The sequence below is a fragment of the Hemitrygon akajei genome, chromosome 9, assembly GCF_048418815.1.
Source record: "Hemitrygon akajei chromosome 9, sHemAka1.3, whole genome shotgun sequence".
Lineage (NCBI taxonomy): Eukaryota > Metazoa > Chordata > Chondrichthyes > Myliobatiformes > Dasyatidae > Hemitrygon > Hemitrygon akajei.
Window position 1 is genome coordinate 47,265,245 of NC_133132.1, and position 16,901 is coordinate 47,282,145.

At 40.3% G+C, this 16,901-nt stretch overlaps 1 protein-coding gene across 3 annotated transcripts in view; it reads right to left on the bottom strand.

The window, feature by feature from the left end:
* The window catches only part of slc22a16 (solute carrier family 22 member 16), a 117,437-nt gene that overhangs the window by 36,477 nt on the left and 64,059 nt on the right, over positions 1 to 16,901 (bottom strand). For all 3 annotated transcript variants that reach the window (XM_073055906.1, XM_073055909.1, XM_073055907.1), the window contains 2 exons: positions 13,531 to 13,648; positions 10,222 to 10,774 (listed from right to left, as the gene is read on the bottom strand). In XM_073055906.1, the coding sequence (XP_072912007.1) occupies positions 10,222 to 10,774; positions 13,531 to 13,648 (671 nt within the window). The remainder of the gene's footprint in view (positions 1 to 10,221; positions 10,775 to 13,530; positions 13,649 to 16,901) is intronic.

Sequence of the window (16,901 nt, forward strand, 5' to 3'; positions counted from 1 at the left end):
CCTGCAGACCTTCACGCCATGCTGCCTTCATCTTATGAGAGATGGTGCACCACACAATCAAGCTTATCTATGCCTGCTCATGCTGTTTCTATTCCTGATGCGAGAACCTACACACGGGATAGAAGCTTCCTTCACTGTGCTATCAGAATTTGGAACAGCCTTCCAGATGCTGTGGTTGGAAACATCTGCGACGATGGGATCCAAGCCTTCAAGAGTTGAGTGCACAAACACCTATCATCTCTGGGAGGGAAGTCACATGCTTCTTCATAAGCTATCATGAAGGGGACCAGGACGACAATGCTTGGTTGTTGGCAGGTAGGGTTAATACCTGACTTCCAAGAGCACTTGTGAGTTATGTTCTGGCTCGACTTAGTCCTTAAACTGCTGGAGATCAGTGCGGAAAGATCAGGTGCTGTTTTCTCCCAATAGGGATTAGTTTTTAGTTCCAAGTGCTCCTGTCACGTTTTGTCACCCTGCAACTTTATCCTTCAATCTCTCTGAATTATGGAGGACAGCATGTGTATGAATGCCTCTCTCCAGCGGATTTCATCATGATCATCATGACTCCAGTATTTCTACTATTTTTTAATGTTTCTTAATTGTACATATGATTTGTTTTATGGTCTATCGCCGAGCAGCAGTGATCCACCTAATCGGCCTATCAGAGTTCTCTTTGGGAACTAGTCGACTTGATCAGCATTTCTGATCTGGCTATTTTTCACGATTGCACTTAAAAAAAAGGCCAAAGGGCCTAAATTGCGCTGTATCTCAATACACAAAAATATTAAAATAAAAGTGCCTCTTTATCATTACACTCTTTGTGTCTTATGCATAGAACATTGAACATCACTGCTCCCTGACCTTTAGCATTATCATGGAAAAGGATAGAATCAGAGAGGACAGGAAAATTTTTAATCGGGGAAGGGCAAATTATGAGGCCATAAGGCTAGAACTTGCGGGTGTGAATTGGGATGATGTTTTTGCAGGGAAATGTACTATGGACATGTGGTCGATGTTTAGGGATATCTTGCAGGATGTTAGGGATAAATTTGTCCTGGTGAGGAAGATAAAGAATGGCAAGGTGAAGGATCCATGGGTGACAAGTGAAGTGGAAAATCTAGTCAGGTGGAAGAAGGCAGCGTACATGAGGTTTAGGAAGCAAGGATCAGATGGGTCTATTAAGGAATACAGGGTAGCAAGAAAGGAGCTTAAGAAGGTGCTGAGAAGAGCAAGAAGGGGTCATGAGAAGGCCTTAACGAGTAGGATAAAGGAAAACCCCAAGGCATTCTTCAATTATGTGAAGAACAAAAGGATGACAGGAGTAAAGGTAGGACCGATTAGAGATAAAAGTGGGAAAATGTGCCTGGAGGCTGTGGAAGTGAGCGAGGTCCTCAATGAATACTTCTCTTCGGTATTCACCAATGAGAGGGAACTTGATGACGGTGAGGACAATATGAGTGAGGTTGATGTTCTGGAGTATGTTGATATTAAGGGAGAGGAGGTGTTGGAGTTGTTAAAATACATTTATATGGGGACTTATAAGTCCCCGGGGCCTGACGGAATATTCCCCAGGCTGCTCCACGAGGCGAGGGAAGAGATTGCTGAGCCTCTGGCTAGGATGTTTATGTCCTCATTGTCCACAGGAATGGTACCGGAGGACTGGAGGGAGGTGAATGTTGTCCCCTTGTTCAAAAAAGGTAGTAGGGATAGTCCGGGTAATTATAGACCAGTGAGCCTTACGTCTGTGGTGGGAAAGCTGTTGGAAAAGATTCTTAGAGATAGGATCTATGGGCATTTAGAGAATCATGGTCTGATCAGGGACAGTCAGCATGGCTTTGTGAAGGGCAGATCGTGCCTAACAAGCCTGATAGAGTTCTTTGAGGAGGTGACCAGGCATATAGATGAGGTAGTGCAGTGGATGTAATCTACATGGATTTTAGTAAGGCATTTGACAAGATTCCACACGGTAGGCTTACTCAGAAAGTCAGAAGGCATGGGATCCAGGGAAGTTTGGCCAGATGGATTCAGAATTGGCTTGCCTGCAGAAGGCAGAGGGTTATGGTGGAGGGAGTACATTCAAATTGGAGGGTTGTGACTAGTGGTGTCCCACAAGGATCTGTTCTGGGACCTCTACTTTTCATGATTTTTATTAATGACCTGGATGTGGGGGTAGAAGGGTGGGTTGGCAAGTTTGTAGACAACACAAAGGTTGGTGGTATTGTAGATAGTGCAGAGGATTGTCAAAGATTGCAGAGAGACATTGATAGGATGCCGAAGTGGGCTGAGCAGTGGCAGATGGAGTTCAACCCGGAGAAGTGTGAGGTGGTACACTTTGGAAGGACAAACTCCAAGGTAGAGTACAAAGTAAATGGGAGGATACTTGGTAGTGTGGAGGAGCAGAGGGATCTGGGGTTACATGTCCACAGATCCCTGAAAGTTGCTTCACAGGTAGATAGGGTAGTTAAGAAGGCTTATGGGATGTTAGCTTTCATAAGTCGAGGGATAGAGTTTAAGAGACGCAATGTAATGATGCAGCTCTATAAAACTCTAGTTAGGCCACACTTGGAGTACTGTGTCCAGTTCTGGTCGCCTCACTATAGGAAGGATGTGGAAGCATTGGAAAGGGTACAGAGGAGATTTACCAGGATGCTGCCTGGTTTAGAGAGTATGGATTATGATCAGAGATTAAGGGAGCTAGGGCTTTACTCTTTGGAGAGGAGGAGGATGAGAGGAGACATGATAGAGGTGTACAAGGTATTAAGAGGAATAGACAAGAGTGGACAACCAGCGCCTATTTCCCAGGGCACCGCTGCTCAGTACAAGAGCACATGGCTTTAAGTTAAGGGGAGGGAAGTTCAAGGGGGATATTAGAGGAAGGTTTTTCACTCAGAGAGTGGTTGGTGCGTGGAATGCACTGCCTGAGTCAGTGGTGGAGGCAGATACAGTAGTGAAGTTTAAGAGACTACTAGACAGGTATATGGAGGAATTTAAGGTGGGGGGGGTTATATGTGAGGCAGGGTTTGAGGGTCAGCACAACATTGTGGGCTGAAGGGCCTGTAATGTGCTGTACTAGTCTATGTTCTATGTAATTACAGGCACTTGGGCCCACAATGATATGTCAACATAGCCTAACCCAAAATCAATTATTTCCTTCCCTCCCATGTAGCCCGCCATTTTTCTTTCATCCATGTGTTTATAGTCAATAGAAATTCTTTAGGATGTTCAGTTTGTGAGTCACTTGACACAGGATTGCCAATATATTTGTCTTCACAGTTAAGAGAGTGCAGAGATCTCTTCTACCAATGTAGTCAAAGACAGATGCTCCTGTAACAGATGTGAAGACAAAATCATACAGGTTTTGCTGCTGCACAAAAGGCCAACTACAAACCTAGCCGATAGCTATGCTGTTCAGGATTTAGTAAGCTTGTTTAGTAGTTGGTCTACCAGGACAACTTCTGATGTACACTGAAGTCCACATCCACAATGCAGGTAGTGGTTTCAGTGATTTTTCCAGGTGTTACTCAACATTCTTCAGCTGAACAAGGACAACTGATTTATTTACTTATTTATTGAGATACTTAATGGAATAGGCCCCTCTGACCCTTAGAGCTGTGCCACCCAGCAATAACCCGATTTAATCCTAGCCTAATAACAGGTCAATTTACAATCACCAATAAGCCTATCAACCCGGACATCTTTGGACTGTGGGAGGAGACCAGAGCATACAGCGGAAACCCACGCGGTCACAGGGAGAACTCCTTACAGGGTGCGGTGGGAACTGAACCCAGGTCACTGGTATCATAAACGTGTAATGCTAACTACTACTTGATAGTTAAATAGGAAACAAGATAGATTATTTACATGGTATTTATGATGGTGTGATTTTATTTTCACCCTGGCTTATCATGGGACAATTAACAATGATCGATTAACCTACCAATTTGTACATCTTTGGACTGTGAGAGGAAGCTAATGCAGTCACGGGCAGAACGTACAAACTCCTTACAGGCAGCGGTGGGAATTGAACCCAGGTTACAGACTGAGGTTTTTTGCCATGTTTGAGCTGATGTTATGCAACTTCTTGCATCTATAGTTGATATTAATTCAAGCCATCTGCTAACATAACCACTGCAGCAACAGCATGCTATCTTTAAAGAATAGCAGAGAACCGGGTAGGTATTTACAATAATTGAGCTGTACCATGATCAACATGACCATTTAATGAAGGTTCATTTAATTGAATTTAAATATCCCAGTTGCCCTCATGGGATTGAAAAATGTTTCAGGAACCATAGTCCAAGCTCTTAGATATTAAGTAAATGAAACAAACAGCAATAATTAAGTCAGTATCACCAGCACTTTCTCAAGGCTTACTATGGATGGACAATCAATACAGAATTCACCAATGATGTCCAGATTTAGAGAAAAGAAATAAAAAGCTACTAATTTTTTTCCTCCAAGATGTAAGTGCCAAATACTATAAGGCAGAGTTTTAAGATGAGAGTGGGAAAGTTGAAAGTAGATTTATGAGGCTCCTGGAGTGTCTTTACTCGCCTTGGCAGCTCATGGCCATGGACTCACTTTTGGGTTGGATGTGAAGAATTTCTCACTCAGGGCCAATAAAGTATTTATTATTATTAATGCTCTGTGTGTTAATTTTTGCGTGATTTGTTTTTTTTTCAGATGTCTGATCTTGTGTGGGGCTTTTCTTTAAACAGATTCTATGGTAATCCGGGAAATTATAGGCCGGTAAGCTTGACGTCGGTAGTAGGTAAATTATTGGAAGGAGTACTAAGCGATAGGATCTACAAGTATTTGGAGAGACAGGGACTTATTAGGGAGAGTCAACACAGCTTTGTGCGTGTAGGTCATGTTTAACAAATCTATTAAGAGTTTTTAGAGGAAGTTACCAGGAAAGTGGATGAAGGGAAGGCAGTGGATGTTGTCTACATGGACTTCAGTAAGGCCTTTGACAAGGTCCCACATGGGAGGTTAGTTAGGAAGATTCAGTCGCTAGGTATACATGGTGAGGTAGTAAACTGGATTAGACATTGGCTCAATGGGAGAAGTCAGAGAGTGGTAGTGGAGGATCGCTTCTCTGAATGGAGGACTGTGACTAGTGGTGTGCCATAGGGATCAGTGCTGGGTCCATTGTTATTTGTCATCTATATCAATGATCTGGATGATAATGTGGTAAATTGGATCAGCAAATTTGCTGGTGATACAAAGATTGGAGGTGTAGTGGACAGTGAGGAAGGTTTTCAAATCTTGCAGAGGGATCTGAACCAGCTGGAAAAATGGGCTGAAAAATGGCAGATGGAGTTTAATACAGACAAGTGTGCAGTATTGCATTTTGGAAGGACAAACCAAGGTAGAACATACAAGGTAAATGGTAGGACACTGAGTGCAGTAGAACAGAGGGATCTAGGAATATAGATACAAAATTCCCTAAAAGTGGCGTCACAGGTAGACGGAGTAAAGAGAGCTTTTGGTACATTGGCCTTCATAAATCAAAGTATTGAGTATAAGAGTTGGAATGTTATGGTGGTTGTATAAGGCATTGGTGAGGTCAAATTTGGAGTATTGTGTACAGTTTTGGTCATCGAATTACAGGAAGGATATTAATAAGGTTGAGAGAGTGCAGAGAAGGTTTACAAGGATGTTGCCGGGACTTGAGAAACTAAGTTACAGAGAAAGGTTGAATAGGTTAGAACTTTATTCCCTGGAGCTTAGAAGAATGAGGAGAGACTTGATAGAGGTATATAAAATTATGATGGGTATAGATAGAGTGAATGCAAGCAGGCTTTTTCCACTGAGGCTAGGGGAGGAAAAAATCAGAGGACATGGGTTAAGGGTGAAGGGGGAAAAGTTTAAAGGGAACATTGGGGGGGTGCTTCTTCACACAGAGAGTGGTGGAAGCGTGGAATGAGCTGCCAGATGAAGTGGTAAAAATGCGGGCTCACTTTTAACATTTAAGAAAAACTTGGAGAGGTACATGAATGAGGTGTATGGAGGAATATGGTCCAGGTGCAGGTCAGTGGGACTAGGCAGAAAAATGGCTTGGCACAGCCAAGAAGGGCCAAAAGGCCTGTTTCTGTGCTGTAATGTTCTATGGTTCTATGGTGTCTGTTTTGTGGCTGCCTGCAAGAAGATGAATCTCAAGGTTGCATACTGTATAGATAATTCAATAATAAATGTACTTTTAAGTGTTTTTTTTTTACACAAAGATGGTAGGTGCCTGATATGGACTACCAAGGAAAGTGAGGGAAGCAGACACAACAGAAGTTTTTCAGAGACATTTAAATAGGCCTATGAACAAGAAGGGAATGGAGAGACATTGACTGGGTACAAACAGATGGGATTAGTTTGGATTGGCATTAGACATCAAAAGCCAAAGGGGCTGTTCCTAAACTGGACTATTCTCCATTCTAAAAACATCATTCTTTTAGTAGTTTTGTAGTTCTACAATGAGCACTTGACGAAAAGTGTTGTCCTATGATTTGACAAAAGCTCAGCTTCTAATGAGTTTTCCTGCTCTTCATTCCTAGATATTCTCTAATGCAGGGGTTCCCAACCTGGGGTGCGAGATGGAATTTCAGGGGGGTGCAACAAAGTGTGGCTTGTGTCCTTGAGTGACGAGTCACGAGTCATCACTCAGCCAGCTGCCAGTGTGCCTTGAGAAGTGGTAGTAACGTTTGTCCCAAGCACACTCCAGTCTCTCGCTGCCCGAGTCGAGAGAGACGTAAATTCACTCCAGTCTCCCGCTGCCCGAGTCAGCTTTGAGGATTCTCATCAGTGTTACCTGGGAGTTACACCTCAGAGTTGAGGAGTCTCATCAATGTTAGCTAGAAGGTTACATCTCAGAGTTAAAAACCATCTCATAATGCCAAAATCTTTATACATCCCGAATCAACCATCGAGTAACGACTTCGCGTTAAAACCAAACCTGCAGACAGTAGGTAAATGATTCAATTATAAAATTTTTAAAAGCTGCATTTTGATAAAAAGCAGCGGAAGTCATTCATTTGTATTTGTCTCAATGCATTAAAGAAGTTTTTGAATTTCAAAGGTTTTTTTCTCTTAAAAGGTTTTTTTCTTGAATCGATAATTTTGAATTGTGTTAGTTGAGGTATCACGTTTAGCAACGAGGACTTTGAATCGTGTGATGGGAGTTCATATCTCCGGTAATCATCGGAAATAGGTGTGTAAATTCAGTAAAGAGTAGTCTAATAAGTCGCGTTGTGTCCCTGTAGCATTTCCACATGATGATTTATCTTGGCGTAACCGCAGATAATATCGTAATATATTCGAAAGCGTATTTCTCGCGATACTTTGCTATAGGTGTGTCTGGTTGAGTAAAGTGGTCATCCCTGACTTAGTCAGATAGTTTTTCTCATATTAGCTCATATTTTTCTCTTTACCCTTAACCCTTCATCATGTCAAAAAGAAGGAAATGGAATGATGACTATGTGTGCTTTGGTTTCACTTGCACAACAGGAAGTGATGGCTTGCAAAAACCCCAGTGCATTCTTTGTAGCGTTGTGTTTTCCAACTCAAATCTGAAGCCATCTAAGCTTCAAGACGACTTCAAGAACAAGCATTGTGGAGCTGATATTGAAGGACACGATGTTGGGTCATTGAAAATCAAAAGAGCTTGTTTCGATTCACAAGGAACTCTTCCAAAATTAGGTTTCATTTCTGTTGAAAAACCACTACTTTTTGCTTCATACCAAGTGGCATATAAAGTGGCTAAATCCAAGAAGCCCCATACATCACGTTAGTGAGGTACGTCAATAATGGTGCTGTGAAGGAAGATTTCCTGTTTTGTAAAGCTCTGAAAACAAACACAACTGTAAAGGATATGATGCAGCTGGTGAAAGACTTTTTTGCCAAACATGATTTAAATATCAAAGTCATTGGTTCTGTGTGGACTGACGGGGCACCTGCAATGCTTGGAAATAAATCTGGCTTTTCTGCATTGATGAAAAAGGAGATTCCAGACTTGCAAGTTACCCATTGTTTTCTTCATCGGCATGCTTTGGCATCAAAAACATTGCCTCCAAATTTGAAGAAAGTCCTTGATAATTGTGTGAAGATCATCAACTGGATCGGGGGCGTGCTTTGAACCATCGCATCTTCAAATCATTTTGTGAGGATCTGGGAAGTGAGCATTCAGTTTTGCTTTTCCACACAGAAGTCTGTTGGTTGTCACGAGGACAAGCTTTAACCCGCTTCTTTGAACTGCAGGAAGAAATCAAAGTTTTTCTGGAGGAGCGTGTATGTGATCTGGTTGGGGCAATGGAATCACAAGAATTCGCCCAAATGCTGGCTTACTTAGCTGACGTTTTCACTCATATGAATGACCTAAATTTTTCTTTTCAAGGAAAAGGGATAAACATATTGAAGGCTTGTGAAAAGTTGAATGCCTTCAAAGAAAAGTTATGTCTTTGGTGTTGAAGGAAGGAAAGAGGCAGTCTCTCAAATCTTCCTTCACTAGAAGAGATAGTTGATGATGCTAGATCCATAACTCCTACTGTGTGTGAAGAAATTGTGGCTCATTTGGAAATGCTGTCAGAATCGTTTGATGGATATTTTGCTGCTAGAGACCTAAAGATTTCAGAAAAATGGATCACTGAATCCATATTCCTACAATTTGGAGAAGATATCAGATGAAGAAAAGCTGAAGGAAGATCTTATTGATTTGCGGATAAATCGAGCTCTTGAAATGCAATTTGAAAGCAAGACTTTGGAGGAGTTTTGGTGTGCAGCACTGGATATGTTCCCAAGACTTGGTGGAAAAGCACTCCGTGTCCTCATTCCATTTGCAACAACATACTTGTGTGAATCTGGATTCAGTTCTCTTTTGTCAATCAAGACAAAATCTAGGAATCGCCTGAATCCACAGGCAGGCCTGCGGATCGCAGTCAGCAAGAAAATTCCACGTTTTGACAAAATCATGAATGAGAAGCAGGAGCAAAGAATTCATTGAATTTTATGTTCACAATTGGGATTGATTTTACTGTTTACAATTTTTTCTGAATAAATTAGAATCTAATTGCTCAATTTATATTTGCATTTTATGCACTGAGTTAAAAGCTTATTTTTTTAAGTTCAATTTGTTCACCTGTAGTATTGTAAGTGGTTCAATTTGTGGTTCAAAAATTAGAAATTAGACTTCTTCATCTTCAAATGTGATATTACTTTTGTAGGGGGTGCGAACATATTAATCAAACATTTCCTAGGGGTGTGGGGCATAGAAAAGGTTGGGAACCACTGCTCTAATGTGATGGAGTTCGACATTTGTGAATCAAGCCAAAAACTGGGGAAAAAATCCAATGACTGTTAAGAGCATGACCTATGAGTCAGATTCTCTTCCAGTAAGTCAAATTTGATACCTCTCATTTAAAAAAATCTGCATTAAATTCTCCCATCCCCCATCTAGTCTCCACCAAATAGCATTAAAAATAAATAACTCAAACAAGAACAAAATATTGTATCTCAGTAGAAATCTTAGGTCTGATACAGATAGAGATTTACACAGGAAATTGAATTCCAATCATTCAAATGATTAAAACCCATTTCTGCAGTGCACTGGTCTGGTATAGTTTCTTATTCAGCAGGATGCTATGCAGCACTGCTTAATCAAGTGTATATTTTCGAAGTTTTATGCCTTAGCTCCATAACAGTCATACCTGCATTTACTCCAACTATCACATCCTAAGGAACTTTTTTTTAAAATTAAAATATTGATCTTCAAATGTGTTAGCTAGCATTAACAAATGAAATTAGATCCACTGGATTGTTCGAAGTGCTTTGACCCTTCAGTTTTCATTACCATCTGGGGTACACTTATTATGTTACCAGTATAGTTTTTACCACTATAGAGAGAGCCTTGGTAAAACTAGTACTAATTATCTCCTTTCAGAAGTGTCTAGATAAGCACCTGAATCATTTAGGCATAGGAGGCTAAGTGCCAGAAGAGGGGATTAATATTTGTAGGTCTCCACTGGTTAGCACAGTCAGCTGGGCCAAATGGCCTCTTTCAGTGCTATATGACTCAATGACTAAAATTCAACAAGAGATGCAAAACCATCTAACGTCCTTTGGCAGCTAAACATGTAATTCCTGGATATTAGATGCCAGTAAGATAATAATGGACTGCCTATTTTAGTTATCTTCAGATGCCAGGTAATTTGTGTTTCATTGCAAACATGCTCTTACCTGCTAGAAAGAGGTTCAGATATTCGTTTCCACCCAGATTGACAGAGCCCAAGGAGCTGACATAATAGCCCAGACTGCCTGTGAACCACACCAACCAAATGGTTATGGTCCTCTTAACCAAGTCACAGGTACGGAAAAGATCCAAGATGCTCATTTTCTTTTGTTTGTTCTTGTGTTGATTATTTGCAACTTCCTTGTCAGTCGAATCTTCAGGACTATTCATCTGCATCACAGAGAGGTGGCAGGGGATCTTAACTCTGTTCCATTGAGCAATTCTGTCAACCAGCTTCTGGACATCTTCAATTCGCCCTTTAGCCAAAAGCCACCAAGGTGTCTCAGGTAGCAGCCAGCAGAAAAAAATAAAAGGAACGGTCACAACTGACAGGATAAGTTGGTAGAGCCGCCAGGTCCGCACTAGGAATCCAACCAAGGCAACTACCATAATGCCAACAGCAAAGTATGCATGGACATGCATGGAGGCCCAACTACGAGCTTTCAATCCGGTATATTCTGTCACATAAACAAATACTACCACAAGGTAGCCACTGGCAACCTGTAACAAAAAGAGAAAATAAAGCATGTAATGCTTGCTTCTAATTTCATTAAGTTCTTCACCATTAAAACTTTTAAATGACCAAGGATCCTCATTTAACTATTTCTACATCTTAGTTAATATACCGTTCAGCTGGAATTAGGATTTGTTATGTAGGAAAATGTTATAATGATCTATTTCCTGTATTTTGATTGGATATGAACACACATGCCCACTAATGCCTTACTCCCACACCCTCAGCTAAAGGGAACTGATCCGTAACAGCAGAGTAACGCAGCTCTGAAACAAAGGCAACTGCAAAGATTGTCATTATTTTCCGTCACAGGAATCCACAAGAAATAGCAGTTGATACTTCCGTACTAGGCAATTGAAGCAACAATGCATAAATTGCATCTATAAAAAGTCAACAACTTGCAGTTTTATTTTTTATTAACATACTAAAGGGATTCTCAGCCAAAACTGTTTTTTCACCAGTATTAAAGACCCATCAAATCAAGCAGAGGGGTAAGACTTTAGGATTAAAAGGGTAAATTTAAAGTAAGTACAGCCACAAAACAAATTTGTGCTTCACGCTGACTGATTCAAAGATTCAAAGTACATTTATTATCAAAGTTTGTATGCAGTACTTTAATTTGTTCCTTTCTGCACCTTGTGGCACATCGTGCAGCGACCTTGCTGTTTCTTTAGCATTTTTGTCCTTTTTTTTTTACAAGGCCGAGTTGTTAGCTTCATGCTCAACCCAGCACAGATGAAAAGCGTACAAGATGCCAACTGGATTTGAACCTGGCACCACTCATCGCAAAGTCCAGTGTAGATGCCACTACACCAGCTGCCCACTATGTATCCAGTATATAACCCTGAAATTCAATTTCCCCACAGCAGCGAAACAAACCATGGAACTAAACCATTCAAAGACAATCATCAAACCCCACCTCCCCCATGCACAAAAGGATTGTGCAAACAGCATTAAAAACAATGAGCGATAACAAAAATTATAAAACACAGAATCAAAAGGCATATTTCAGCTCAGTGCTGATTTTCTATAGACTGCCCTGATTCAAAAATCTCCCAAAAGTAACAAAATATTATTCAAGTGAATAGACTATGAAATAATAGAGCAGAATCCAACTTTAAGCTGCCAGTTCCCTAAAAAAAATACTCAAGTAGTTACTTCAAAATTACTCTTCTGAGGAGTTCCTGTATTCAGAGCAGCTTCAAGCAAGTTGTTTCTCTGCTCTCATCTCTGTAACTTTATCTAACATGTTTTCTCTTTCCTAGCTCTGTGAAACAACTTTAGATAAGAACCATTAACTTTGTTTCTCTTTCCATAGAAGCTCCTGGATCCGCTGAATATTTCCAGTACTTTCTGTCTTCGACTCATTTTGTGGCTGCAGTGCCGATTTCGTGAACCAAACCCAAGCTTGTATCAGTAAGCCCCTCCACAGAAATTTTGGTTAGTTATTTGCAACAATAAGAGGAGGTGCATCTGCAGACAATTTTTCTTTTACTAATTATTTAAACATTTTGTACAGTTAATTTTTCTAGAACAAGGTTGATATGGCTGAAAGCACGAGTGATTATCCAAGATGCAAGTTTAAATCATTAATCTACATTGTAAATACTTATTTCACCCATGCCATAATGAGGAGGCACCAAGTGGATACACAGAAATTTGAACAGGACAAGTGAGATGGCTACAGTGGGTATCAAAACTGGTAATTGTTATCCCCAATACTCCCCAATGCCATTAGGCTTTACAATTCTACCGCCAGGACTTAAGAACTTTTTAAAAGCTATTATTAATGCTTTTTGAGATGGTGATTTAGATGCATATCATATTTTTTTACTGAGTTAAGTATTGTATGTAATTAGTTTTGCTACAACAAGTGTATGGGACATTGGAAAAAAAGTTGAATTTCCCCATGGGGATGAATAAAGTATCTATCTATCTATCTATCTTTGCTGTTTTCAGAAGTCAGATCAAACCTATTGTATGCTCTGCGGCTGTGATCTCCTTTCAGTAGCTTACTAAATAGTTGACATTTAAAGTAGCTTGCTCTTCTTATGGCCTACTCCACCCATTATTCATAACTCAGGAAGCCTCTGTATTCAAATCTCAGTCAGAATCATTGCTGTATATTGAAACAAAGCTTTCCCTGCACTAACCACGTCCACCTATTCCAGTCTAAATAACAAACCATCTGTTTTCTTGTTAATTTAGTCCTAAAACCACATGCTCTAGTTTTAGTTGTAAGTCTACCAGCCAAATCCTACTGAAGGCCTTTTGAAAGCCCTAGCATAGTATGTTATAGTAATTTAGTAGATATAGTAATTATTTAGTAAGTTTAGATAGTCATTTTTGGGGTGGCAGGGTGGAGATACGCCTCTACCACAAGGGATGCAAGGCGTTCCTTCTCCCCAATAGCCGCCCCACCAATCAGGGTCACGTGAAGCCACAGGAGCAGGTGGCGGATGGTCGTACGAGCAGCTGGCTCATATCACAAGTCCTGGGTATGCGACCACTGACGCCAGGCAGACAATCTGTGAAGAGTATTGATAATTGCTGGGGTCAGCCATCTTGTAAAGACACTGCCCAGAAGGCGGCAATGGCAAACCACTTCTGTGGAAACACACACAAAATGCTGGGGGGACTCAGCAGGTTAGGCAGCATCTATGAAAATGAATAGGTAGTCAACATTTCAGGTTGGGACCCTTCCTGTTTGCAAGAAATGAATGTGTAGGGCAGTTATACATACCAGAGCCAAGAGGAAGCGGACAATGATGAAGCTGTAGTAATCATTGGTGAATGCAACCGCAACTCCAAACACAAATTGAGCTACACTTGTGAACCACAGTATTGATCGTCGACCAAATCTGGACAGGTTTTAAAAGAAGAGGTTCAGAATGGCAATTTCTAATATATGAGACTTAATGAAATATAGCAGTAAGTATAAGTTTGTGCAGCTTCATAAATACATTCATCTCACAAAATTAATAAGTATCGATTTGTGTAGTTCTAGCACACCATAAACTTCCTGATAAAAACTACCATTGTTTCAGATAAGTGGGTATGTTCTATTGAGTTGATGCCCTCTATGCTGAACAAGTGCTTTCCCATTGACAAAAAAAAATCAGAAGATTTTCACCTGGAAAAAGAATTCGGTGTTAACAACAACCATCTTAGAGGAGCGGTAGAATTTCAGAAAAAGCATTATAGGAAAATAAGACAATGAAGAACAAATCTAGTAATCTGAAGAGAAACAGACAGCACCTTTACATACAGTGCCTATAAAAAGTATTCAAGTATTCAACCCCTTTGAAGTTTCCAAGTTTTATTGTTTTACAGCATTGATTTGGCATTTTTTGACACCGATCAACAGGAAGAAAATTATTTCGTGTCAAAATGATAACAAATCTCTACAAAGTAATCTAAATTAATTACAAATATAAAACAAAATAACTGATTGCACAAGTATTCTCCCCCTTCAAGTCACTATTTAGTAGATGCACCTTTGGCAACAATTACAGCCTTCAGTCTGTGTGGATAGGTCTCTATCAGCTTTGTACATCTGGACACTGCAATTTTTCCCCCATTCTTCTTTACAAAACTACTAAAACTCTGTCAGATTGCAAGGGACTGATAAGTGAGCAGCCCTTTTCAAATCCAGTCACAAATTCTCAATTGGATTGAGGTCTGGACTCTGACTTGGCCACTCCAGGACATCAATTTTGTTGTTTTTAAGCTGTTCCTGTATAGCTTTGGCTTTATGCTTGGGGTTATCATCTTTCTGGGAAACAAATCTCCTAACTCGCAGTTCTCTTGCAGACTACATCAGGTTTGCCTCCAGAATTTCCCTGTATTTTGCTGCATTCATTTTACCCTCTACCTTCACAAGCTTTCTAGGGCCTGTTGCAGTGAAGCATCCCCACAGCTTGATGAAGTCATCGCCATGCATCACAGTAGGAATGGTGTGTTTTTGATGGCATGCGGTGTTTGGCTTACGCAGTCTGATCGCCAAAAAGCTCAATTTTGGTTTCATCAGACCATTAAAACCTTCTTCCACCTAACTTCAGTCTCCCACATGCCTTCTGACAAACTCTAGCTGAGTTTCATGTGATTTTTTTTCCCAACAGTGGCTTTCTCTTTGCCACTCTCCCATAAAGTTGCAACTGTTGAAGCACCCAGGCAACAGTTGTTGTATGCACAGTCTCTCCTATCTCAGACACTGAAGCTTGTGACCTATCCAGAGTTGTCATAGGTCTCTTGGTGGCCTCGCTTACGAGTCCCCTTCTTGAACGGTCACTCAGTTTTTGAAGACGGCCTGCTCTAGGCAGATTTACCGCCGTGCCACATTCTTTCCATTTCTTGACGATTGACTTAACTGTACTCCAAGGGATATTCAGTGACTTGGAAATTTTCTTTTATCCATCTCCTGACTTGTGCTTTTTAATAACCTTTTCACGGAGTTGTTTGGAGTGTCCTTTTGTCTTCATGATACATGGATTTTGCTAGGATACTGACTCACCAGCAGTTGGACCTTCCTGATACAAGTGTAGTTTTACTAGTCAATTGAAACACATTGACTGCACACAGGTCTCCAAAAATAGACCACTTAACTAATTATCTGATTTCTGAAACCAATTGGCTACACCAGTGATGAATTGGTGTGTCATATTAAAGGGGGTGAATACTTAATGCAATCAGTTATTTTATATTTGTATTTGTAATTAATTTAGATCACTTTGTAGAGATCTGTTTTCACTTTGACACAAAAGAGTCTTTTTCTGTTGATCAGTGTCAAAAAAATCCAAATTAAATCCACTGTGATTCAATATTGTAAAACAATAAAACATGAAAACTTTCAAGGGGGGAGGGATGAATACTTTTCATAGTCACTGGATATATAGATGGAATCTGAAATTAATTTGCAAATTCAAATATTAAGTCCCAAAAATACCACCTAATCTGGAAGTAAAACAATGTGCTGGCAGAGAAGCCAGAACCTCAGTGAAATAAAAAATTCAAGATTGGTTAATGTCATTTCCTGTATACAAGTGTAAAGGAAAACAAAATAATTCTTAATCTGGATCCAATGCAGAACAAAAAAAACAGTAAGATGAAAGACACAATAATAAAAAACACAATAAAGATAAATACATAAGATAGCTCGCATACATTGATTGTATGTCCATAAAGCGAATCTAGGCACTATACATAAGTTGGCTGATAGGAAATGATAAAGCAGTGGTGGTAGGGGTTTAGTCATTTGAGGGGTTGATCGACCTTACAACTTGGGGAAAGTAACAGTTTTTGAGTCTGATCTTCTTGGCGTGAATACAACATAGCCTCCTCCCTGATGGAAGTGGGACAAACAGTCCACGAGCAAGGTGGGTGGGATCCTTCATGATGTTACTGGCCCTTTTCGGTCACCTTTCTCAATACACGTCCCTGATGGTGGGTAGACTGGTGCCAGTAATGCATTGGGCGGTTTTGACTACCCATTGTAGAGCTATGAAAATTATAGAGAATTAAGACAAATAATTGACCTCTGATGCTGTGGTCATTTTCATGGTGGTTACTTCATATTTCCTTATGACAAAGAAAGAGGCTATTCAGCCTCGTGAGTCATTGGTGTCTTCCAAGGCAATCTCACTATTCCATCTGTTTTTTTGAATTAATAGTTCAGAGGGTTGGACTATGCATTTTGGCTAATGAGTTTGAATCCTGTCATGACAGTTGGAGAACTTAAATTCAATTAATTAATTATTCCATAATAAAAACTGGCAATAGTGTTGGTAACAATGGAACTACCAAAATCCTATCTCAGTCACAATGCCGTTTGAAGAAGGCATCATGCTATCTTTGTATACTCTTGTGTATACGTGATCCACATACCCAAGGACCTAACAATCCCGTGGGCTGCATCAAAATACTGTAACTCAACAGGTCAACTCCCAAAGCACTGCCACCTTTGTTACATAGGGCTGAAGCACCCTTTTCAAGAACAGGGAATGAGCGACATAAAATACGGAACATTCCCCCACAGTACAGGCCTTTTGGCCACGACGTGCTGACATTTTAACGTCTTCTATTTACCTACATATCTATTCCTCTGTTTCCCGTTGA